Consider the following 24,813-nt stretch of genomic DNA (forward strand, 5'->3'; position numbering starts at 1 on the left):
TCTTTAACTACATGCGCACATCTCGATATCCTCAGTATGCTTTGTCAACACAACCAAAGTTGTATATGGCGTTATCCAGTGCCGTGAGTTATTCAAGGTTAAGTGCATCTTTTTATGTAACGTTTCACAACAGTGGACGTAGTATAGAGCCCTTCGAGATATCCGTTCGGGTAATATACTTTCTGGGTCCATAATTAGCACTATACCAGAGTCGTCTTTCCTTCGGGTAGTTGTTGAATATCAATAATTGCTAGTGATCTCCCAATTTAATTTCACATGGTTGAATTGGATGTACGAAAATCAGAGTGCCAATATGAATGGCTTCCAGGTCATCAACTACTAAGATGTACGTGGCAATAAAAGAATGGCTCACCTGAAAGTTTACTTGCTTTGAGTACCAACGTAAGCCTCTACCACTCTATATTACAAGGAAACACTCCACTGTAACTCATGCTTCGCAGAACTTAGCGTACGTCTTCGGTCTTGGCCTTATCGAAGGCTTGAGAGTCGTCCGTATCCTACTACAAATTTCCAGAAACTCCTCTCTGATTACTTCGGGTGTTACTATTTTCTCCCAAGTCTCCCTTGCTGAGGGAATAATCTCCTAGAGATTAATGCACGCGATCCTCAATAAAGTATGGTTTACGAATTTACTTATCACAATCCTCTAAGGACCATGAACTTATGTTTACCTCTAAGAATCATAAACTTATGATTGCCCGTGAGTAAAGTCCTTTGAAGTGTCTCCCTTGGTTACGCAGCTCACTTGAGATTTAGCGCCCTCTAAGTAATCGTTTGGTTCGAAGGCGACTTGGCCGAATATTAGGTATCATAGCATTCTGATAGAATGTGAGTCTTACAACTAGTTTAGTTCCTTCTTTTCGATAAGTATACATATCGCCTTCGCTGCCCGATATCACATCTAATTGAACAAAAGCTAACACTGAATTGCGTTTCTTTGTGTTCTTGCTGATTATTAACAATCACTTGGACTTAGGGGAGCAAACTATTGAAGAATGTTCTCTCGAACTCATCGAAGTAATGCTTGCAGGAGTGTAGCTATACACATATATACCATTTTTATAAGCTGACGCAAGGCAGCCTTATATAATAGAATGCCATGTGGCATTCTACCAGTCCGATCTGTGATCCATATATTGTTTCAAAGGTTTTTGTGGGTTCCGTTTGGGAAATGATCAGTAGATGTTAATCCTGGGAAATTCTTCATAGGTTGGGGTATTTCCCCGTTCCAAGTAACACTTGCCTCCGGTTCGGGAACTTGACACTCGTACTAATGTGGCTACTATGTAAACTCTCCTTTCCTTCGCACAAAGTTGTGGCCCTCCTTGACAACATTCTCTCTATCCATATATCTTCTAGATGGAACAGATAAATCAATATCCTTTCTCATACTTGCCTAAAATATTCACACATGAGCAGTATCCTAGAGGGGAAATCAGGATCCGGGTTCAATACGGGTTCAGTTATTGAAAAAAGTCTCTTTGGACTACGAGAGAAAAGTTCGGGTCCGGGGAAAATGCCTCTTTTCCTCCTGTTCTCTCATCAGGTCTGCTTGTATGACTAGACTTGTGCGAATTGGCTTACTCAGTTAACAATGCTAACAAACATTTATTGAATACATTTCTTTATTACACAAGATTATATTGCGATACAGATAAGAGATACTTTAACTGTATGATCGCGTTATTTAAATCCATTCATAGATGTGCACTGCAGTTATTCTTTGAAATTTGAAACGGTGAGCTTTGATCAGAACAAACAATTATGACATAATATTTCTGTTCTGTCCTGTGGTATGTGATTTATGATGAATGTAGTTATGGTGCTACCTTTTTTCGTAACTTGCTAAATTTGGGTGGGAAGCAGCGATAAAACAGTTCACATATCTGATTCGTTTGTTAGACCCGTTGGCGGAAAATACGTAGTATTTATGACTGATTATGTTGAAACTCAATGGAATGGGTGGAGTAACCACAAACTTTAATCAGTTACTAGCTTATTTCCCAATTATTTTCCACTTACTTGTGATAAGCTCTCTCGTTTTTATTGGATACATCGCACAAGTAGATACTTTATTTTTGCGCCATGCAATATAGAAGGGGTTTACCAATATGTGTAATTTCTGATAGATAGATACGAACAAGCTACAGAAAAATACTCGTTTTACAGGTGTTGTGATTATTTGCGAATGGCGGTACCCTATGATGTATCCCTCTATCATGTATGGCCTACATGTCATGGAATTAACCCCAGGGATGGGCATCTCTTCCACTTGGGCTAATTCCACCAGACAATTCAAAGTCATCAGACACGACACTTTGCACATCGCAACCAAACAACTCTGAATGGCGAGGAGCACGTTGACTTGAGTCACTGTCATAGTTGCGCTCGCATAATGGAACAAAAAGCTATGATTACGATTATCATTACAGGCAATTGAACTGTCCGAGCCGCCAATTAATGAAAATTGCCGTTGGCCGCGGTGTGGCTGCCATGTCCATAATTTTCTCTTGTTTTCACAGCAGCGTACCTAGACGGCCGGCGATTCGAAAATGGTCAAGTGAATTCTTATCTCCTGAATAATATAATGTCGCGAAATGCTGAACACGTATCCGTAATGACACGCGCACGCATTATGATGTGAATGGACGACAGATTAGTTGTATCGCGATTTATTGTTAGTTGAACAGATCGTCATGTTCCGCATGAAAGGTTTGCATCACGTTCTGTTATAATTTTGATTTGTTATGAGCATCTGCCACCTGCCCACGACGAAAATTCCGATCGCCGGGAATAATCTTCTGCAAATGAATTGGTCCATTCACTTCATCCTCCCCGAACTCCCCCGCGGGTAAATACATTCTCACGTGTCCAGTGGAAATAAGACATTAAATGGAAAGAAGTGTAAAGTTGCGCACATTCTGTACGCGGCAATTGAGACGTAAATGGCAATTGCGCTTGTACGTACGAGCCGGCTTTCGACAGCCTCTTAGTTACCCAAGCAAATCTCCGCACCTTCTCAAATGGGAGCTCATTCATTCATGCCAAGACGTCCAGGCCAGCACAGACGCAACGCAAAGGCCAATCCCCAATTGGTATCTGATCGCCGTCATCATCGCAATGAACCGGCTTCGACGCGTCGCGGATGAATAGATTCGAATCCGAATGATGACGCTCAATTGGGATTGGCTCATTGATAGTATCGAATCAGAATGGTGGTCCCGCCCTCCGTGGGATTTTAATCTCGTTTGATTCGTTCTTAGCCGCGCTTGCTTGTGCCAAGGTACATAGCATGTATTAAGTGGCTGGAGAAGTTACGGCGGTGGCGCAACGCGCCGGCGGCACATAATGGGCATGAAATGCCCACAAATTGTGGATTATGCCTGTTTCGGGGACGGATGGGAGCATACTTGGGGATATGAGTTGAGAAGAAATATTATGTGGGTTTCTGTCTTGGGTGATTGTTTCTTTTTTATTGAATGAATGTATTTCTATGTATTCATCTGTACGGCAATAAAACTGCTGATAGGGATGAGAATTCACCTAGAGATGTTCTCGCAATAACAATTAAAATTTGCTATACTCCCCCGCGTGAGTAATTATTTAAAAGGGAGTAAAGTAGGCGAGCCTTTATGAGAAAGCATAAAGAATTAAGACAATTTTAAAGATGCATTGGAAAGCAAAGGATATGTACGGTGGAATGACACGCTCATTTACTAGAAAAATGTGAATCTTGGAATATTCTGTTTGTTATTTACAAGAGCAGACAAGCATGTATTTGGCTGCTGGGTTTCTAGAATTATATGTATAGCTTTCAGTTCCAAAACAAGACCTCATCCAGACAGGAAAACAGAAGTTTGAAATTGTCAATCATTGACATATTTGAAGGATTTGGAGTCCTAAATGGTTGTGTTTGATCACAGATCTTTTTCGCGCGTGTTATAATGCCAACATATTCCCTTTTATTATCTAGGAGTTGAATGCATTATATTTATCCGATGATGTGAATAACTTGCTGGTCCTCGACCGAATCCTGTATCGTGAATACTTAATTTAACAAAAGAATGGGAATGGGGACCAATTTGATATGGGTCTAGGTAAAACAAACGCTAGTGCTAGTGGTGTCTGCTCTAAATTTGAAATTGCAATCATTTCACCGTCGTATCAAAATGCTTCGTAGTCGCCACTATGGCTGGAGTCTGAAATACATGACCAAATGGGGATCAACTTACTCCCTCTTTTTTTGGTCCACGGACCCCTCGTTTAGGGCTTGGCACCCAAAATTTCAAAATTTCAACTGGATGCGGACTTGGGACCCCACAATTCTTCAAAAAATATGTTCAGCTCTGGCCAAGCTAGTCATGTTGTGTTCTGCGAATTATATAAGGGAGCACAGGTGAGGCCTCTGCTGGTAAGAAACCGTAAAGCCGTCATCGCCTAACATTTTATTCAAACTGTAAATTAGAAAGAAACACATGTGGAAAAATTAAGGCTACAATTTTGTATACACTCCTCTGATATTTAGTGCATCCTGGATTCTCAAAGTCATACGACAAAAGAGGTTTTTCCATATTTCCTATAGTATTGCGTTCCATGCATCCTGCGCATTTGGCCCCGATTCGGTTAGTATTACCGAGGTGGTTATATTCTTCCTCCACAATTTCTCTATACTCATTCGCCGCTGTCCGATCCAAAACACTTTATTTTGGTCCCATCTGATCATATATCCTTTGCCTAGTCATTTTTTCCGGGAACTCCAATCGAAATTTCTGGTGTCTCTCTGTTGGCAAGGATTTCTTATCTTTATCTTAGAATATTTCCATTTTGTAATTGTGTTGAATGTTGCGTCGTATTTCTACTGCATTTCGCCTCACGCAGCATACCCTCAGTTACCTTGCAAATATTGTGAGTTAAGGTCTTGTCACAAAATCCAAAATAAATATACCGTTAGCCCTGGCTTAATTCAGGAATATGTTGATAATGGAAGTTCAAAATCTAACCAACAAAAACACAAAATGTTATTTGTAGGTTTGTACACATTGCAGCTACAACATTAGATAAAAATCGTAACTAATTCGAGTGTGATAAATTTTGAAGGTCACTGTATAGTATATTAGGGAGAGTGTCTAAAATCACGATCGCCATGCGTTCCTATATGGAGATTAGTACATCAAACACACTTACGTGCCATCGCTATCGATTCTTGCCAAGAACTCCCGAGAAGCTTGCACTCATCGTCCACTGTTTTGCGATAATTTTGTTTAGGGCGGTTCATTCTACCATTTTTGGAAACTCTTCATTTGATCTTAACTCAGGTACGATGACGCGACTTGAATTGATGAAAGCTTGGATCTCCCGAGTAATAGTTAGGCAGAGGAGGATTGAGGAGGATGACGATGCTCTTCGCTGCACGATGATGTTGCCAATTCAAATATCCACTTGATATAAAGTTTCTGGAGGTTTGACGTGAGTTTAGGCATGATTCCATAGCTCTCTTCGGACACGGATTGATCTGGGGATCAAAAAAGGCGGGCGCCTTGAGGAGCACAGTACTACTGGTTTACGCTGAATATATCCCACAATTAAGGAGTATAGCTGAAGTTTTATAGCGTAACGCCGTGGACTGAACCCATAAGGAACTCTGCCTACAATGGGAGTGTAAGCACACAAGATTCAAACAAGGTGCTCATTAGGAGTTCTCCTGGAGAAAATGTTATTAGGAACTCTTCAGTAGCATATGCTCTTAGAGGCGATTCCGGCCCCCATGGTTGCAAATGAGCCCATTGCAGATTCGTATTTGATTGTCCTCTTCGAATACGTAGTAACAACACTGCGCAACGCCTATCCAGGTGCCATAATCCTGTCATACACGATCGCTAGAGAAGCATGCTTTTGAAATGTCTAATGTTCAACTTTTGAGAACTTTTGAGAGAGCTTTCGCCAGGAGTCTTTCTGAGTTTTAGTTTTTTTTTATCCTTTAAATTTCGTTAGTGAAAGATCGAGTGCTCATGACAATTTCGTGAGAAACAATATTTCAATTAATAAATTTCAAGGTGCGCTGCGCCTTCAAATTTATCAAAATACCACTATACATAAGATAGTTGCAGGTTTCTGCTAACGAAGTCTCACCAGAAATAGTTCATACAATCCCGGAAATATTGTAAATGCACTTTCTATGATTTTTTTTACGGTAACTTACGTTTTCACAAGCTTAAGTTGTATAATAAGACGTCGTATCTTCTAGGTTATACAACCCGCTTCGGGACTTGGCCGTCAGAATGGACCGTTTCCAAAAGTCTCGATCTTATAATCGCATCCTCCAATTCCTGAATTCGAGTAGCGATGAACTGTCTTAATCTATTGGATGCCCAACGTTTCCTTGGTTTTCCCACTGATCTTTGTTCGTCGGGAATAGCTTTTAAAGTATTCGAGTATTATTCATGTCTTAGACGTGGCCAGTCCATTGTAAATTTTGTATCTTGATAATCGTAGCAACTTCTGGTTTGTCAAATATTCAGTACAGTTCGGAGCTGTACCTGATCCGCTATCTTAGAACTTCCCTTCTAAGTGCATCTAGCATTTTCTCATATGCTTGTGTCAGGTTATCTCTTCTGCATTCGAAACATAACATAGGTCTTATAATTGATTGAGGTCCTCCTCTTGTATATGCAGCTGGCAATTACCAGGACGGAATAGTTGTGTTTCTCAGTAAATAATGCTGTATAGTATTATAGGTCCATTATTTGGTTGGACTCGGAAATAGTGTGTCTTTGACATCCACTGGGAGCTAGACGTGTTCTAGCTTAATATTGAATAAACGTCAGTCCATCGCCTTGCTTTAATCCGTTCTCTGTCTCCAATGCGTTCGTCAGATTCTTGTCGTTCCCAACTTGCGCCGACTAGTTATACATAGTCTTCTGGTGAATGAGAGTTTCGCAAGGAATTCCGATAGCAAGTATTATTTTGTACAATTTGTTCCGGTCGTCGTCGAAATTTCTGATTATTGATCGTTCAGTGCGGAACCCTCCCTTGTACTCCCAATCGTTTACATGCACTTTACACTGTAGCTTGTCTTTTTTTGTAGATAGGGGGCCAGATTGTAAACGATGTTTTTGTTTGATTGCCCGCCATATTTAATAAGTCCTACTGGGATATCATCAATACCCGGGGCTTTATTGTTTTTCTGACTCTTGATGGTTGATTCTCCATTTTCCACTGTTGAGGGATCAAAGTACATATTGTTCTTCAAAAGGTCTTCTTGCTTCGAGGAGTTGAGTTGTGTTGTTCAGTCTTATCCAGGTGTTGTCTATGGGCTGATTCGAGATGTTTTCCAGTATCAGAGTCATTCATTCTTCCAGGCATGCTGTGTACTTTATTGCGGGTACCGCATCAAGCCATTGCTAGAAGCGTCAAAGGGCCTGGATTTATGTTAAAGTTGCTGGAGTAGGTTACATTTAATTCGAGTGAAATGAACCTCGTCGGCCGTATACGGGTATGTTTTGATTACATAGTACATACATAGTAGTGCAAGATACTGTACTCAATTTTTTTTTTGTTTGGGATGTGAGGGAAAGGCCGCATTTCTTAAATATCTGAGAAATGTCGGTTGAGGATGTGATCCGTAGTGGACCTTCTCTCTCAATAGCGGCACTCAAGTCTCGAGCTTTTTTGGTCCGCGCGTGACCTAGCGCGGTAATAAAATGAGAAGGACTGTAATGTCCGAAAGAATCCCCCCACATTTCCGAACCTGAATAGCGCAGAGGCGTGCAAGCGCACGCCGATGGAACACTTCATTGGAATAGCATTATTTGCGGGCGGACCTTTAATTTCGCGTTTTTTAAAATTATTTTTGGGACAGCTCCGCCCTCTTAGCAGACTTCGGTAAACTCGGATGGTGATTCGACCGTCGTTTGATTCTTTAAATCATTTAACAGCCAGATTAACCTTTCAATATAAAAATTCATACCCAATTTGGGATGTACAAATTACACCAAAATTATTTGCGAACCGCTTGCTATTTTTCTCTTAGCTTTTCTGATTCAAGAGCTTTGTTGAAGAGGTATATTAACACTTTCACGCCATTTCAATAATGTAAACATGAGTTAACCCCAAATATTTAACAAATTCAACTGTAACAAAGACAATTATAGGGCGAAAATCATCCAGACAAATATTGCTCTAAAGACCAAGACTTGTTCCGATGTCATCTACCAATTTCTTGTACGTTCCATTCATAGTATCTACAGCTCGCGTAAACGTACGTCTTGTATGCCTCATTCTCGTTTTCCCAACAAGCATTTTACAGGTGATTTTCTTCTAACGACTACGAAAAAAGAAAACAATTTTCCGCCTTGAATTTACACGCAAACATGATAAGTTGCGTTATTTACACAAAAAACGAGAGAGTTGCCAAGTTAGCATGCGGAATCATTCGGGTAATGTGGTATGTTCCTGTAAATTTGCCTGAGGGTGATGTTGATAGAATGCAGATGCATGGCGACAACACCACAAACCCTAAAGAACAGGTGAAGTCAAGTAAATATCCTCCAGCGATAATGTAACGCAATTGCGGCTGGCTTTGAGACAATTCCGGAGCTTGACTACAGACTGGCTAGTCTGACCCGTGGTTTTTCATATATTTCCCACGGCGTCATTTGCTTCGAAGGGGACGAGGAATGTTCGTGTGTGTTTGGGTAGGTGTACTTTCGAGTGTCCCTCACCTGAAGGTGCCAGAGTCACTTGGTGGATTTTTATAATCAGCAATTTTTTTTCTCTAAATTGTTATTTTCATCATGAATAAGAAGACAATGGAGGCATAAAAAGAGAAAGAAACAAAAATCTAACAATTCAAGTCTTCTCACAAGATTTGATATATAAAATTTGTTGTCCAAAAATACTGAGAGAAAATTAGTGAATGTGACATAGAAAGTTTTGCCGTTTTAAAATTTATTCTTTTGAAATTTGTTTAGACAAGAAGTGACTTTTAAATGCTACTCTTGCAATTTTTCTTCTTTTCTGCCTATTGTAGTCATTTTCAATTAACACAAGAGCTGACGACCGATGTTGCCAAAAAGGTGTGGAAATAGATATCAAGGTGTGAAAGTCTTTCAATAACGAAGAATATTTTAAGAATTCTAGCCCACAGTAGAGTAGCAGTAACAATAAATAAAACTATCTCCAAACATCGATGCAGGGACTACGTTCAAAAATTTTATTTTATTTTAAGAATGTTATATATTTAGAGTAAATATTTTTTTAAACAATTTGGATTTGGATATTTGGAACTGCGATTGACCTTTCTTTTTCCGACAGTTGTCGCACAGGCTGTCTAGGCTGTGATCGTTCCGTTCATTATATAAACTTTTTGCCCAACGTTTTTCGTCCCCACGGTTCAATGGATGGTGCCATCTGGCTTGTACGTACGAGTACGAATTTTCAGTTCAAGAGGTGTTCATATGAATTGTGGCCCAACTGATGCAACTGACAGGCCTGCCGGAACGTATATGACTGGTTTGGGACGATATTAGGTTATTGCAGATGTAATATAAGATTTCACAATGAAGGGAAAATAGTTGTGATTTCGAAATCCCAAACTGCCCCCAGGTGTCGGTATTGAATACCAGAGTTTAGATAGTCCTATATTTGATTAATTTGCCATTTCAGTTTAAACGTCGTTGTAGTTGTGCTCTCCTTCTGCAGCCTATGTCCCGTTCAGAAGTGGAATCGGCTCCCCTTGGCTCAGTCAAATGCCTAATCTGGATGGAGTTGCGAGGTTCTCGAAACACCATTTAGCGTATAAAACTATCGTTGTTTTGATTAGACCAATTTTGCCAAATGAGTTCTCATCAGCTCTGCAGCCTATGAATGAAAGCTCTGTAGCCTATGAATTTATGGTTGGTCATAACGCAGTGGATGCACTCAGAAAAGTTTTCAGGGATTTTCAGCAGGCACGCTAAATGAAAGTGAAAGTGGTGGTTTTAAAAATTTGTTTAGGCGACATGATTCTTCTAAATGAGTCACATAAGCGACCAGGAGTATCAATCGACGACTCGCTGCGCCTGTTAGTTGAATCTCACACACTGTTTCTGTGAAGGACATTGTAGACAAATAGGGTGTACACTATTCGACAGGTGTCTGGCACTTGCAATAGTATGGAAAGGTGAAACTGTAAAAGTGGGTGCGCTTCCAATGGAAATTTGCAGTTCTCTGTTCTTTCGCAACATCGGATCCTTTCTTACATAGTATAGTGACATGCGATGGAAGATGGGTATTATACGACACGACAATCATCGCGGATGAGCCCCGTGATTAGATCCCGACAAGAATCCATAAAATGGCAAAATCCTTTATCTGAAAAAGATAATAGTGATTGGTTGGTGGTCTGCAGCTGGAGATATTCATTATTCTTTTTTGTAACGTAACGTGATGATCATTAATGTACAGAAGTACTGAGCCCTCACTCAGAACTCATTAAAATGCTTGGGAAATTGGATTTCCAACGACCTACGTTGCTCAATAGGGATAGAGTGATACTGCGTCATGACACGCAGAATTGCAGTATAAGAATTTGCCTCATCCACCATATCCACATGAACTCTTGCCAACCGATTCCCATTTTTTTATAGTCACTCACACACACTCACTTTTTAGAAGATTGCCTCCGAGAAATTTCTCCAACCAGAAAGTCGGACGAAACTGTGAAAATTGTCCTGAATCTGTGCTTATTTTAACTAATAAAATTACTCTTCATAAGAGTTCTAGCTGTTGAAGATGTTACTACGTAATCCATCATTTCATCTGCGATAACCTTTCTTTTGATCTGTGCTCAAGATAAATTCATTATATTTATCGGAGCACTAGAAAGCTTCGATCTTCACTCCAATGTTTGCCTTCAAAATTCATTGGAAAAAATCTTGAAATTCTTTCTACTCGTGATATCCCTAAATCAGACAGGAAGAAATTTTGAAGACTAGCTTATTTTTTCGGCTCAAAGTTTTACCGAACAATTTAAATCGCAAAATAATAAAAGAAAGTGAATATCTAAAAGGGTTACTTATTACTGCTTTATATAAGACTTCTAGAGTTCTAAGAGAGGAACTATGCAAGTTTCGTTATTAGGAATCTGAAAGCTCAAAGAGGATGGGATATTATGGGTGAAGCCTGGTATTTTTGGGTACTTCTGGAAAACGAGGCCTAAAACTTCAAGTTGAAACGAAGGGAGTATTTTACCAGGACAATATTAGATACGCAGCAACGCTTGTTTTTTTAACCAGGTACGGTTATAAAATGTTCGATCTTTTACTCTTGTCAGTGTCACGTGGAGCTTACAGTACAGACAATTTTTGAATTGTCATCTCTATAGAGTAGTGTGTAGCCTAACATTTTCTGGTCCCATATTGAGCGCTATTTGCAATGAACTGAGAAGAAAGTAGCAGTTGTTCTCTAGTAAGGGGATATCTCAAATGTAATTAGCTCCAGGGGTGCCATATTGACTTGGGATCCCAAATCCGTGCCATATGACATTTGGAGTTTAAGGTGATGCTGAACTTGGTTGAAGTTCGTCGTGGCTTTTTCCCTCCTATTGATCGTCCGGGTATTGGGTTGTTCAACCCCCGTGCGCGTTTAGGGGCTCTGTTCAAATTCTAGAGCTAGTTAACATAGCACCATGCAAATAAAGGCATGCGTAGTGGCATTTAGGTCTGGTTAGATTTCCACACCATTTGAATACGAGAGGGGTAGTTCTTTCCTGTCGATTGAAAAAAGTCAACTCGGGAAGAGCGGTTTGCAGACTCATTATAATCTTTAATTACGCCTTTGAGTTTGGACAGTACTTTTCGAGCTTTGTAATCAATAGTTGAATAGTAATTCCAAATTCTAGCTATTTTTCTTATAATCATGTCGATGGGATTTATTCAAGAAATCGGTATCGAGTGCGCTTAGGCATATGTGAACAATATTCAGTCTACCACTATGAATTTACCTTTTACTTCACTGTATGCTTGTACCTGGGATACGTTAAAATTTGGGTGCTTTGTTGCCCTTTAAACCATATTTTTGGAGTAGCATGACTGGCCATGTGCTAAGACGTTTTCATTTTTGTCCTACTTCCGACAAAGCTCAATTTAAACCTATCTCAACATTTTCACTGAAAAATTAGTAAAAGTAGAATTAGGATCGCCTTCTAGAATCTCCTATTTCAAATAATTGTCAAATATCAAGTATCAAAATGAGGGGCTATCATTCAGAGCCGAAAGAAACCGAACTTCAACTAGAAATGAAGTACATGTAAACTAATTAGAATCGAATTACAATATTAACACAGTGCGATGAACTATGTATGTAATTCAACCTGAATATGGACCGCTTTATTCAACGATTATCTAATCATTTTCATAACGTGCCACAATACAATAATTAAATCTTCAAAAAAAAGGAATAGCCGTACGTGATTGTGCCTCGAAATTAATTGTAAAGAAAAATCTGAATTAAATTTACGTTAATCATTAACATGCAATAAGCATCCATTGACGCATGACTAAAATAATGCCCCTCGCGTACAATTTTTTATGATAATGAAAAAAATATATGAATGAATGCCTTTTTCCCTGCAATCGTTTTCATGCTGTAGTATCTTCTAAGAACCGGAAACCCTTCTATGAGATCGTGGTTCTTGGTTAAGTGAATGTCATTTGTTCCCTTGAATATGTATTGAAAAAATGGTTTTAGTTTGAAGCTATTAATAAAAACCCGTAGTTTTTTTTTCCTCCCACAAAAATTTCCATTTCATGTGTATACGTATTTCGGGAGCTGCTTATTCCCATCTTCAGTACTTCAGCCATTAATTTTTATTTTTTTTTGTTTATTTCCAGGTTATAATACTCCACAAGACCGTAGTGATAATAGCCCGCCACCACCGACCCAATCCTCAGGGAGTAATACAATGTTGCCCCCAACGAGTATACCACAGCAACAACAACACACTCCCGGTAGTGGAGGGGGTGGTGGTGGAGGAAATAGTGGTGGTGGCGGAGGGGCTTCATCTACGGGCGGACAAAATCATAACAGTGCCAATTTAAATTATATGCAAATGGCCATGCGAAATTCGGCAGTATTTCATCATCCTACTCAACTTAAGGAAGAACCATCAAATGCAGGGTATGGGAATATGGGAGGACAAGATGATATTGTAAGTATTTCAAAGAATGAACTAGATTGTAGTGAAGAAAGAAGGACTTACTTTCGAAATTCTAAGTCTATGTTTGTGGCTCGTTTCCTAATGATCTAATAGAGACATTCCAACAATTTTGTAATAAAATGCAAAATGTTATAATTAAAACACTTTTTTTCACTATTGCAGCAACAAAATTTTTCGGGCCTCTCGCATCTAGGACACTACGATGAAAACGAATATCATTCGTTACCATCGCAAGATCATCAGTCACAATCGTCTTCATACTTGGAAAACAGTCCGGATTTCTATCCGGGAGTGATAGACAATAAATACGGCAGTTATGGACGAACGAGATACCATGACTATTCCGATTTCAATCCTTACGATGCTCCACCGTTTCAAACAGTACCTGGTAGTACACCTAATTCGACGGATCAATGGGGTGCTCATCCGGGTCATAATCCTGCCGCAGCGTATATGACATCGATGGGTTTCGATAAAGCCCTACTCGGTAGTTACCCAACACAGGGCGGTGTGCCGTGTTTTACAGGGTCGGGCCCAATACAGTTGTGGCAATTCTTGTTAGAGTTACTTATGGATAAGACATGCCAGAATTTCATATCATGGACTGGTGATGGATGGGAATTCAAACTGGCTGATCCAGACGAGGTTAGTATTGATAAAGTCAGTCAGTTGAAAGAGATTTTAATATTTTTTTCTGTTTTAGGTTGCTCGACGGTGGGGAATTAGGAAAAATAAACCAAAAATGAATTACGAAAAACTGAGTCGTGGTCTTCGCTATTATTACGATAAGAATATTATTCATAAAACTGCCGGAAAACGTTATGTTTATCGTTTTGTTTGTGATCTTCAAAATCTTATAGGGTAAGTACTTTGCATTCACCTTGGTGATATCTTGATACAAGTTTGAAAGCAGTTTTTGCAGAAGCTAGAATCACTAATTGATTCATTTCATATTTGTCCAGTAACTTGAATAACAAGTGGACCCCAGTTGCTAGTGAAGAATTTAGTAAATATTTGAGGATGTTACTACTTCCCTTTGCTGATGATTTAGCGTTGATTGAAAGTGGCAAAAACTTCATGTTTACAGTCAGTTCATTTTATTTTTAATTTCCCGTTATAATACTCGCAGGTTATATGTGAGGTCGCACCTGTGAGCTTGCTGATGGGAAAATCATTTTATGATTGACCAAAATGTCGTGTGTTGTTTATTTAAAATTTTATTTCTTTATGAGAATTTAAATTTGAAGGCTTCATTTTTTCGCATTAACAACCTTCAGTATATTTTCTTAAAAAAATTGATTTTATCGTCCATTTGTGGATTTGGGTCCATCAACGTTTCTGTAGCTGATGATCGAATCAAGTAAATATGGTAGATTTTGGCATGCAAGGCGAGTTAGTTTCTTTAAAAGTTTTTCTATTCACTTTCCCTGATTGCTTTATTTCAGCCTTGAGATTGTTTTCCAAATGTTTTCAATGATTTTCACCGCTCTCAACTGGTATTCATTTAAAGTTAGTTGGATATTCTAGAGCAGCCCTGACGGAATTGAGTGAAACAAAACCGTTCTTCATATCCAAAAATTTTTAAGTTACTTTCAAACTACTCCGGAGTTCTATAAAAAACTCAAATGTCAAACTGTATAAGAGATTCGTAGTTAATTTATACATGTATTTATTATACTCCTTATACTTTCGCACCTGTCGGATTTAAACTATGGCCATTCTAGCCAACCTAGTATGTAATGTTGTAACCTAGAGAGTTTCTGAATAGGGATCGTTTCTTGAGTTGTCAACTTCACAGATTGAACATCTTTAAATTCAACTAAAGAAACAAATTCGAAAAGAATGTGTACCCTCTTCTTGTCCTCACTGCAGGGGGGGACCCTTGGTTCCCAAAATACAGTTTATGCGACGTCAAATAAAGAAAATTTTACCCAACAAGGAAACATTCTCTTCGAAACAAATAACCTCTTTCCAAAACAGTGCTTCCAGTTTCGACTATGGTTTAGTGATTTTCCTTTCTTCCGTTGTGAAGTTTAGAAAAAACTCTGATTGCTCTTTGTGTGAGCCAAAGACTTGCTTTCCAAATCAGATCGAGCTATTCTTTTATCAATCGAAGACGCAATCGTCTGAGGCTTCTTTTCCATTCGACTGAGGTTTCGATATTCTGTTTTTCAATATTTGTTTACCCTGCAAGTATTTATGCTTTTTAGATACCCATTGTTTGCACGATTGTATTCACTTTTGCTATCGATTACTGGCATCCCGCCCAATAGAACTGAGGTTTGATTTGCATTTTTGATAGTTTGGTGATATCCAGGTTCTCATCACTGGCTGCAGCTTCTCAGCCTCACACATGGGACCACAATCAATTTTTAAGTGAATTGATCTTGATATATTCAAACTCTTTATAATATATAATCATCCTTCACAAGGATACGACCAGTAGGCTTACAATATTTTGTTTCCGTCAATTATTCCACTTACTAGATGGCCTATGAATTCGCTTCATTAAGATTCTTGCGATAACAGTGCATTGGTAACTGTTTCCTTAAAAGTTTCCCATGTATCAGGAAATGTTGTTCGCTATGTTTCTAGGTCGAAAAAGGTCTCGTCAGTATCGTTCATAAATTCTCCTCTTCAGTTTCTTCATTTAAACTGCTAGCTCTTCCTCTGTGTTCTACTCTTTAATATCATTCGCTTTTCCTTTTTATGTTCATTTCCCCAGTTTCGCTGGAGTGCTGCTATAACTACTTTGCAATTATTCTGTTCCTCATCTGAAACAATCTGTAACACTTCTAATGCTGATTCTTTCACTATCAAAGCAAAATAGGGTAGCTACCACTCCAATGACTTTGAACAGCGGTTGTTCCAAACTAAGATTTGAAAATTCTGGTTGGTATTATTCCACCATGTCAGTCCTATGTTCTCTTCAATTGCAGCGACATTGTTGTGTTTAATGAACACTTTATTATAATTTCTTCGTTTGCCATGATTCACATTCTATACTCAATTTAAAACTTAGTGTTTATGCCCTTTAAATTAAACTCCCTGGTGGCTTCTACGAAGTCGATTCCAATGATTCCCATGTACATGTGTCATGTTCCTCCATTTTTGCTTCTTGTCAATTAACAAAATTTTTTAGGTTCTTTGTAGCTTTATTTCTCCTCCTAAAGCTTTGTTACTTGTCCATTTTCTTTATCGTTTTGTAGTCGCCTTGTTTTGCTTTTCCCATTTTCATTTGATCCATTTTTCCCTCTTGTCATTTTACATATTTATCCTGCTCTTGAGTTGCCATTAATGACGGGGGTGGTGGTGGGAAATCCGGGCCCATGGTGAAAATTATGCGGGCCCCTCTATTATCCCGGTAGCGTAAGTTACTTCGTTATGTGTCTCTATTGCAGATCCGAGGGTACTTGGGGGAATGAATATCTCAGTCTAATCTGAGACCCATTAATTATTAAAAGTCTCTTTTCCGTACCATTGAAAAATCTCAAGGCCTAGGGAAAAACAACCCTTCTCGTCGAGGCTGCAAAGTTTTACGAAGGAACAAACAGAGGAGCGTGAAAGTTGTAAAATGTGTTTGCCAAGCTGCAAAGCATGTAGGGTTAGAATCCATTATCCTTATTAGAGCTAGCTTATAGGTTTTGGCTGAATGATAACGTTAACCCTGTTGGAAGAAGGCTTGGCTTAGCACTTTTTCGGTACCCATGCTCCTGTCAGGATTACGCCTATGAACGAAAGTGCCATCAGTTTGCCTAAGTCAACTATAGTCGCTTGGTAAGCCTTTTAAGGAGAGTTATCTTACAAATAAAAATTCCTGAAAATATCGGGGTCCTTAAATCAAATGTGGAAAATCCAATTACCTATTATCTTGATGCGTGTTAGAGCATTTCGTTTCCAGACCAACTAGACCATACCCTTGGAAGCAATGTCTGTACTGCGTTTGCCTGGAATTATTGCTTCAATTTGACTGGCTTGAAGGGCTCTCATTCACAACTGATTCGATTGATATCCGACATCCAGCCTATGGTAGAAATCATTTTGCTACCAACAAAATTTGAATTGTGATTTTTTTAATGAGAAAAGTTAGAGCTCTCACCATTACGCCATCGGGATATTGCCAAACGAATATATAGCAGCCCAGGCTTCTCCAAATCACGTATTTTAGGTTAGCTCGTCTAAATTACGCCCCGACATAAATAATTAATCTAAATTTTTAAATGCAAAGAATTTCACTAGAAAGTATTCTTTTGATAAACCAAAGGTTCGACCAGAAACTGCTACGAATTCAGCGGACATTTAAGATATCTCGGAATATAAGTAACACTTCCACCGAAGCCCACAGTAAGCTATTGGCGATAGAAATGGAGTTCTTCAATATTTACAAGTCTGGAAGCATGACAGTGAAAAGCTATTAGCATTCATACGCAGCTTAATTGCAGAAGATAAAAAAAACGCACTTGGTTGGCTTTTTGCTTGGGTTTAACGATGTAGGCCAAACTCTTTGAAATCATACTACTTTCGTTTTTATTTCGTACAAAATTCACGTCCTGAGTCCTCGTCGCCTTGACTAAGATAACTTTCTTTTTCTTAAGAAGTTAGAGGCCCTGTAACCTTTGTACCATAAGACTTAAAATAATTACTTTGCTATTCAAGCGTAGATAAAACGCTAGTTCGGAAAAAAAGTAGCTCGAGGAACGCCAGTAGTAAAGTTTTCCTTTTCTTTCTTCCCTTAATAACGATTCCGATGGCTTTTGTCTGGGATGATTTATCTTGATTTAGCTTTCACTTCTGATTTTCTCTAAAAGGAAATCTCTGAACATCTACGCTTATGAGATATTTGTCGCAACATATATTCATCGATTTCAATTTCAATAGTACCCTTTCTGTGAAATTCTAATCACCTCAAAAAAAAAAAATTAAACTATATCGATAGTCAGTGCTCCTAGGAAGAGAATTTCTTAGACTCTGAAATACTGCTAAACCGTTTTCAGTACAAGCTGAAAAGATATTTGTAGGTGTCCTTTTTTGAAAATATAAAAGCTGGTGATCCCGAAATCAGCATAGAGCAAACTTATCGGCCATTGTCAACAGGAGTCGCTGGCACCTGAGCGAACCATTGCAAAAACCTTTACGATAAACTGGACACTCGGGATGGCGAGAGAGATCTGTATCGACTTGCCAAAAGCGGTAACGAACGCACACAGGATATCGAACACTTCTGTTGCGTTAATGACAAGAACGGTATTTCGCTTACCAACCGTCGAGCCGGAACGGATAGATGGTGAGAATATCTCGAGCAGATTTTAACTGAAGAATTTGTTCATCCTCCACTTCCACAATCATTGCCGACATTTGGACCAGTTTCATCTGTCAGCGCAACTGAAGTCGAAGAGGTAATAAAACGATTGAAATCAGGGGAAGTCACAGGACCTGACGACATCGCATCTGAGCTTTGGAAAGCTGGGACCCAACACTGTGGCTCATTGAATTCTTTAATCGGGTTAATCAGGAAGGAAGAACACCTTCTGACTTGAAAGAAAGTACCACTGTTCCAATATGGAAAAAGAAAGTTAGTCCAGCAGAATGTTCAAAGTACCATCCGATCCGGTTACCTTCCCATTCCATGAAGATTTTTGAACGCATTCTTGGCAACCGTATTCGCGAAATCATTGAAATAACCGTGAATCAAGCCGGATTTGTCAAAAACTGCGGAACTACTGACGCAATACGTGCTGCCGTGAGAAGAATTGCCCTCTTTACACTGCGTTTCTGGATCTAGAGAAATTTGACCGTGTGCCACACGAACTCATCTGGTATACTTTACGACAACACTTAGTGCCAGAAGAACTCGTGCGCTGGGTTCAATTGCTCTACCATGATCCGAAAAGTAAAGTTCGAAGTATGGCGGGTGTACCAAAACCGCTTCCTTGATGAATACCAACAGAGACGGTATTCATCAAGAAAGCGCCCTCTCAACACTCCTGTTTGTTCTTGTTATGGATACCGTCACACGGGATATCCAACGTCCAGCGCCCTAAACACTGCTTTATGCAGATGAGGTTTTCCTAGCATCTGATAGCAAAAAATGATCCCGAGCAACTTGATCGACTCATGCAACACGGTCTCAGATTGAATCTAAATAAAAGTGAATTTTTGACAACCAATCCCAGTGAAACAGGTACAATCACTATCAGCGGCAATGATCTACCCAGAACTGAGCGATTTAAATACCTCGGGTAAACGCTATCAACCAATGGAGAACTGCGTTATGAAATTGCTTCACGCATTAACGCAACCTGGATGAAATGGCATTCCACAACTATTGTTCTTTGAAATGGCCGTATCAACGAACGTCTCAAATCTAAAATTTAGCGCAATGTCGTCCGTCCTGTCGCTCTCTATGGTTCTGAGTGTTGGCCGACTATAAAAGACAAAAAACGGTGTCTTATGGTAATGGAGACGAAGATGTTATGTTGGACTAGTGGCGTGACACGGTTTGATCACATTCGAAATGAGGATATCCGCGATCGTTATGGGGTTGCACCGGTCGTGAAAAAATTACGAGAGAAGTATGGTCACTCAATTCGTGCTAACGAGAATTCACTTGCTAAGATTGGCCTGAACATCGTAGTCGATGGTAAACGACCAAAAGGCAGGTCGAAACAACGGTGGCTTGATATGTTGGATGGGGATTTAAAAGCCCAGATCAGGCATTCGATAGAGCTAAATGGCGAAACCGATCACGACGAGCCGACCCTGCTTGCGAACGGGGCAAAGGTTGACGAAAGAGAAGAGGAAGAACTTTTCTATATTGCTTTTTTTGAAATAGCAATCCAATGATTTACCAGACTTATTAGGTATTTTTATATTCGTCAGTTACGATTCGTTCATTAATCTGTGTTGTCCATGTTTCGTTTTCAAAAATATTAAGGCCCCGTCGCCTTTGGTCACTACATCAAATTTGTTATTATGTTCACGACCTTTACCTTCTTACGAGTGATTTTAACACCCATCATATGTGCACATAAACTTCTGTTTCTAAGGCTTGTAGCGTTAGTTACTCTGCAGAATTCTTTCTCTTAACTTACTACCTTCTCAGCAAGAAATTATATTTCACTATCAATGGAAAACTGCAACTAATTATTCCATATTTTACGCGAAATCTAAAAAGTTTGTTTAAATATTTTCTATAATTTGAAAAAAAAAACGTTATATGGAGCCTAGAAATTTAATCGTAATTTTCCTTCTTTTTTGCAGATATTCTCCAGAGGAGCTTTGTGCTAAATACGATTTAAAAACGGAAAAGAAAGATGATGAGTAGGCAACATATCACCACCTTCCCATTATGTTAGGTTATATCTGTAGTAGCTTTCGTACAAAACCAGGATCGGAACGGACTAGATTAATTTTATTGAAATTATTAACTGAAGCTAGTGACATGCAATTACGAAAAAGCGAGAGGAAACGGAAAGTGAAACGAAATCGAATGTTGAGAAGTGAAACAACGGCAAAGATAAATATGAATAGAAACCAAAAATTGCAAAAAAGATATGCGATAAAGTCACAAAGATATGATAAATTCGTAAATCGAAATGTGTTAAAGTAATCGTAATGATATACATATGATACTTGTAGTTTAGTTCGTAAGTTAGGAAATTTATTAAGAAAAAACTGGAAAGTTAAAACAATATAAAAAATATGTCGTAAACAAGAATTGAAAAGAAGATTGAAACTAAAAATTTTAAAAATGTAACAAATTGTTGTCAACGCCTTAGGAATCGTTTTCTTTCTAATTTATTTCATTTTTATGTAAAGAACAAATTATTTTTGTTTTTTAGTTATACATATATAAATAAATTTATAAATATATGAATATTATAAATATATAATTATATTTTTTCTAATTACATCTTAGTCCTCTTTTTTCGTATATTGTTAGTGTTTAAGTTTTTACGCGGAATAGAAATTACAAAACAAACTAAGATAATAACATCGTTCATTTTGTAAAACGACTTTTAATATTATGAAAATATTGTTGTTTTTGCTGAATTTTCTAGGAATAAATAAACAATTAAAAAAGATGCGCTACTAAGTTAGGGACATTTAAAACTAAAATTTCGATGAAAATGTGTAACAATGCTAGAGAAAAACCGATGATTCAGTACTTTTTGTCTGGACTTTCTTTTTTTCAATATACATAATGTGTATGAGTGCTTCCTTCAGTTACTCAATAATTTTTACAAAATTTGGTTTAAATTCCGACGAGGAATCTACAAGAAAGTACGAATGAAGTATATCAATATAATCAATTTTGAAAAATTGTACTATTTTCCAAAATTTATATATGAATAAAATATCTATATGTACATTAAAAATGACTTCCAACTGTTTTATTTGAAAAAATGGGGAATTGGAGTCTTTTGGAGTCGGAATGGTTGCGGATTACATGACTATATTATGTGTTTAAGGACGTCATCCCACGTCACGGCCTCAAAAATCGAGTTTTGTTGTTTTACATAATTCTTATCTAGAACATGCATAGAATATACCCACAGTAAATTTCCGGAATTTCCAGTCGTTGGAAAGTTACAGCAGTGGGAAAGTAAATTATTTAAGCGCACAGCAGAGCGCGGAGCAGAGCGCTTAACGAAGCCCGGATCAGTCATTCCGAGTGGCGAATGAGCGACACAGCGAGGAGCAGTTGGCACTACGAAATTTCCAAGAAGAAGTGAAATAGAAACTTTATGCACCAGCAATAGCAGTTTAGTGGTATGCAAAAATTTCTTGGTGTTATTTACACGTGAACTTACAAACGCGTCTTTCTCAAAACTGGAAACTGGAAACAGATGCCCATCATTTTTCGAAAACAGTACAATGGATTTAAAAAAAACTTTAATGAGAGATTCAGGACATGTGTGGCTATCATGGAAATTAGAATTTTTATAAATATTTATCCGTTTTCTGTCCGCATAAAAAAATAGTAGCAAAAAATCATCTGATTTTGAGTTATACTTTTTAAGAGAATGCGAAAAGCTGAATTTTTAATATTTTCAATAAATTATAGTTCTCACGGCAGCCATTCATCTACAGATTAAAATGCAATTTGATTTTTTATTCCAGCACCAACTTCACACGTCGCGGGAATTCTGACACCAGAACATCCTTCAGTTCACTAACTCGAGCATGGGTTCCTTGCAGAATTTCTAGGTATTTGCAGAAATCTGTCTCGGTGGTAGTTTGGATGTGGAGGTCACCAATCCTATGACCTGCAGATGGCTTGGATTCGATACTGTCGAATCCAAATTCCATTCGAATATCACAGCTAAACATGTCTACTATTTGCAACAGACTTTTAAGGTGGTCATCAGTGCCAGCATATAGCTTGGTGTGATCTAAGTACCATACACCCAGTGTGCCAGCTTGTATTTAGAACGTAAGCCATATTTTATTGCAAAACCAAACTTTCCAGCATCATTCAGTAGCCAGGGGCTTCATTGCCACACAGAACCAAAAGGGACTCCATGAATCCCCGCACTGACGCACTGACAAGGTGATATGCCACCCTCCCATGACTGGCGCCAACAACTTTATTAGCTTCGGATCAATGCGGCATAGATGTGGGACATCGATTAGCCAGGTATATGGGACGCTATCAAAAGCCTTGCCGTAATTGATATAGTAACTAGAGGTTTTTTTGGCCTCTAGTTGCTTGTCTCACAACTACCGAATCAATAATGGGTTGCTTTTTGCAACCCCTTGATCCAACTCGGCAGCCTTTCTGCTCCTCGGATAGAATGTTGTGAGAGAATGTCTCTCTGGGGGTGGCGAAGTTCTGGTAAACCCTCGGCACTTTATTTTTCACCCATCTGCTGGCATTGGCAGCGCCGATTTGAATCAGTCTAGCAGTGCTCTGCCTTAGTGAGTTCCATGGTGGGTCTTTTTGGTCACTCAACTAATAAACGAGGTTTTTTTATATAAATAAAATAAATGAAGATAAGAATGTCATTGATATGTGTGTACATATCATATGTATACCTTGGAGTTTGACAATATCGGTCTAGGCCTGCGAGCTCCACCAATTATATATTATATATTGACGTTATAGACTCCCGGTTATAACTGTTATCGGTTGTGATTTTCGACCCTAGATACGTGAAATTATCAACCGTCTAAAGTGCTAATCTCCTATCTCTATTGTTCTTGTTTGATCAGTGCCAGTTGATGTTGTCACTTTTTTGCTATTTGTGCTGACGTTGCCACCATGTACTTCGTATTGCCCCCATCAGTGTGCAGCCCAAGATTTCTGGCTGCTTAATCTGGATGAAGGCAGTTTGTACATCTCGGGTTGTTCTTCTCATAACGTCAAAATCGTCAGCTTAGGCCAGTAGATGGGTACACTTGAAGAGGATGGTGTATCTTGCATTATCATCTGCATTGCGAGTCAGTTTATCCAGGCCAGGTTAAAGAGGACGCATGATAGGGCATTTCCTTGTCTTAGACCGTTGTTGATGTTGAACAGTTTCAAGAGTGATATTGTTGCTTTTATCTGGCCTCGCATATTGGTCAGGGTCAGCCCCAGTCGTACCGTTACGGTCTTGAATGAAGTGCTCTAACACACTTCAAGGACCTGATCCAATTGGATTGTTGCGCCAACGATTATTATTAGTATTAATGCCTATTTGCCTACCATCGGGCATTGATTCACTGTCCCACACCTTGAATATAAATTGATACACCGCTTGGCGTAGTCGGCCTCCTCCATATTCAACCAGTTCGGCTGTAATTCCATCGGCTCCTGGCGACTTATGATTTTTAAGCCGATGAATTGCAACGACTGTTTTTTCCATGCTTGGTGGTGGCAGCATTTGTCCGTCGTCTTCAGCTGGCAGGACTTACACCTCGCCGATATTTTCATTGTTGAGCAGTTCATCAGGGTACTCGACCCAACGCTCCAATATGCCCACTCTGTCGGAAATCAGATTTCCTTGTTTGACTCGGCAGGATGAGCATGGGGGTGTACAAAAGTTCATCCTGCTGGCTAAAACTTGCGTGCTTGGTGAGATTTCTACTTGTATTTTTCAAGTTCACAGATTTGTTGGTTCTCCTAGGCTCCCTTTTTCTATCTGTGACGTCGCTTCTCCACTCGGCGCAGTTCGTGATAACTGGGATTCGGGATGTTATTGTCATTCGAGTTCGGAGCGCCATGCCAAGGAGAGAGTGGTCCGATGTTATGTAATGCCAGTGCATAGCCGTTCACTTATGTTTTCAAAGATTGACTAGGATTGACTAGGATACTTACTCCGAGCACATAGTTTACCGGATGGCCACTATAGTATATGGTGTAGTGCCTCTTCTCTATCATATTTTGCAACGATGTTACATCAGCCCTATATTGGGACAGGGTATCGGCTACTTGGCAGTTCCTCTTCTGTACAGGGACTGTACGTTCCATGGGAAAATGTGTAAATCGTTAGTACGGGTTCATCGTTGTATTGTTAACCCAGTCCGAGGCTTCTTTCTACCAGCGATCACTACGTGGAGATAGAGATAGGGATTGGCAGGCGTTTCCCAGTTTTTATGCTCCATCGTGTGTA

General features: G+C 39.0%; 1 protein-coding gene across 4 annotated transcripts in view; it reads left to right on the forward strand.

The window, feature by feature from the left end:
• Positions 1 to 21,597, forward strand: part of LOC119656637 (ETS-like protein pointed) — a 320,431-nt gene extending 298,834 nt beyond the window's left edge. For all 4 annotated transcript variants that reach the window (XM_038063077.1, XM_038063078.1, XM_038063079.1 and 1 more), the window contains 4 exons: positions 12,891 to 13,207; positions 13,379 to 13,861; positions 13,920 to 14,077; positions 20,477 to 21,597. In XM_038063077.1, coding sequence (XP_037919005.1) covers positions 12,891 to 13,207; positions 13,379 to 13,861; positions 13,920 to 14,077; positions 20,477 to 20,540 — 1,022 coding nt within the window. In that variant the 3' untranslated portion in view covers positions 20,541 to 21,597. The remainder of the gene's footprint in view (positions 1 to 12,890; positions 13,208 to 13,378; positions 13,862 to 13,919; positions 14,078 to 20,476) is intronic.
• The last annotated feature ends 3,216 nt before the right edge of the window (positions 21,598 to 24,813 follow it).

The sequence above is a fragment of the Hermetia illucens genome, chromosome 5 (assembly GCF_905115235.1).
Source record: "Hermetia illucens chromosome 5, iHerIll2.2.curated.20191125, whole genome shotgun sequence".
In the NCBI taxonomy this organism is placed as follows: domain Eukaryota; kingdom Metazoa; phylum Arthropoda; class Insecta; order Diptera; family Stratiomyidae; genus Hermetia; species Hermetia illucens.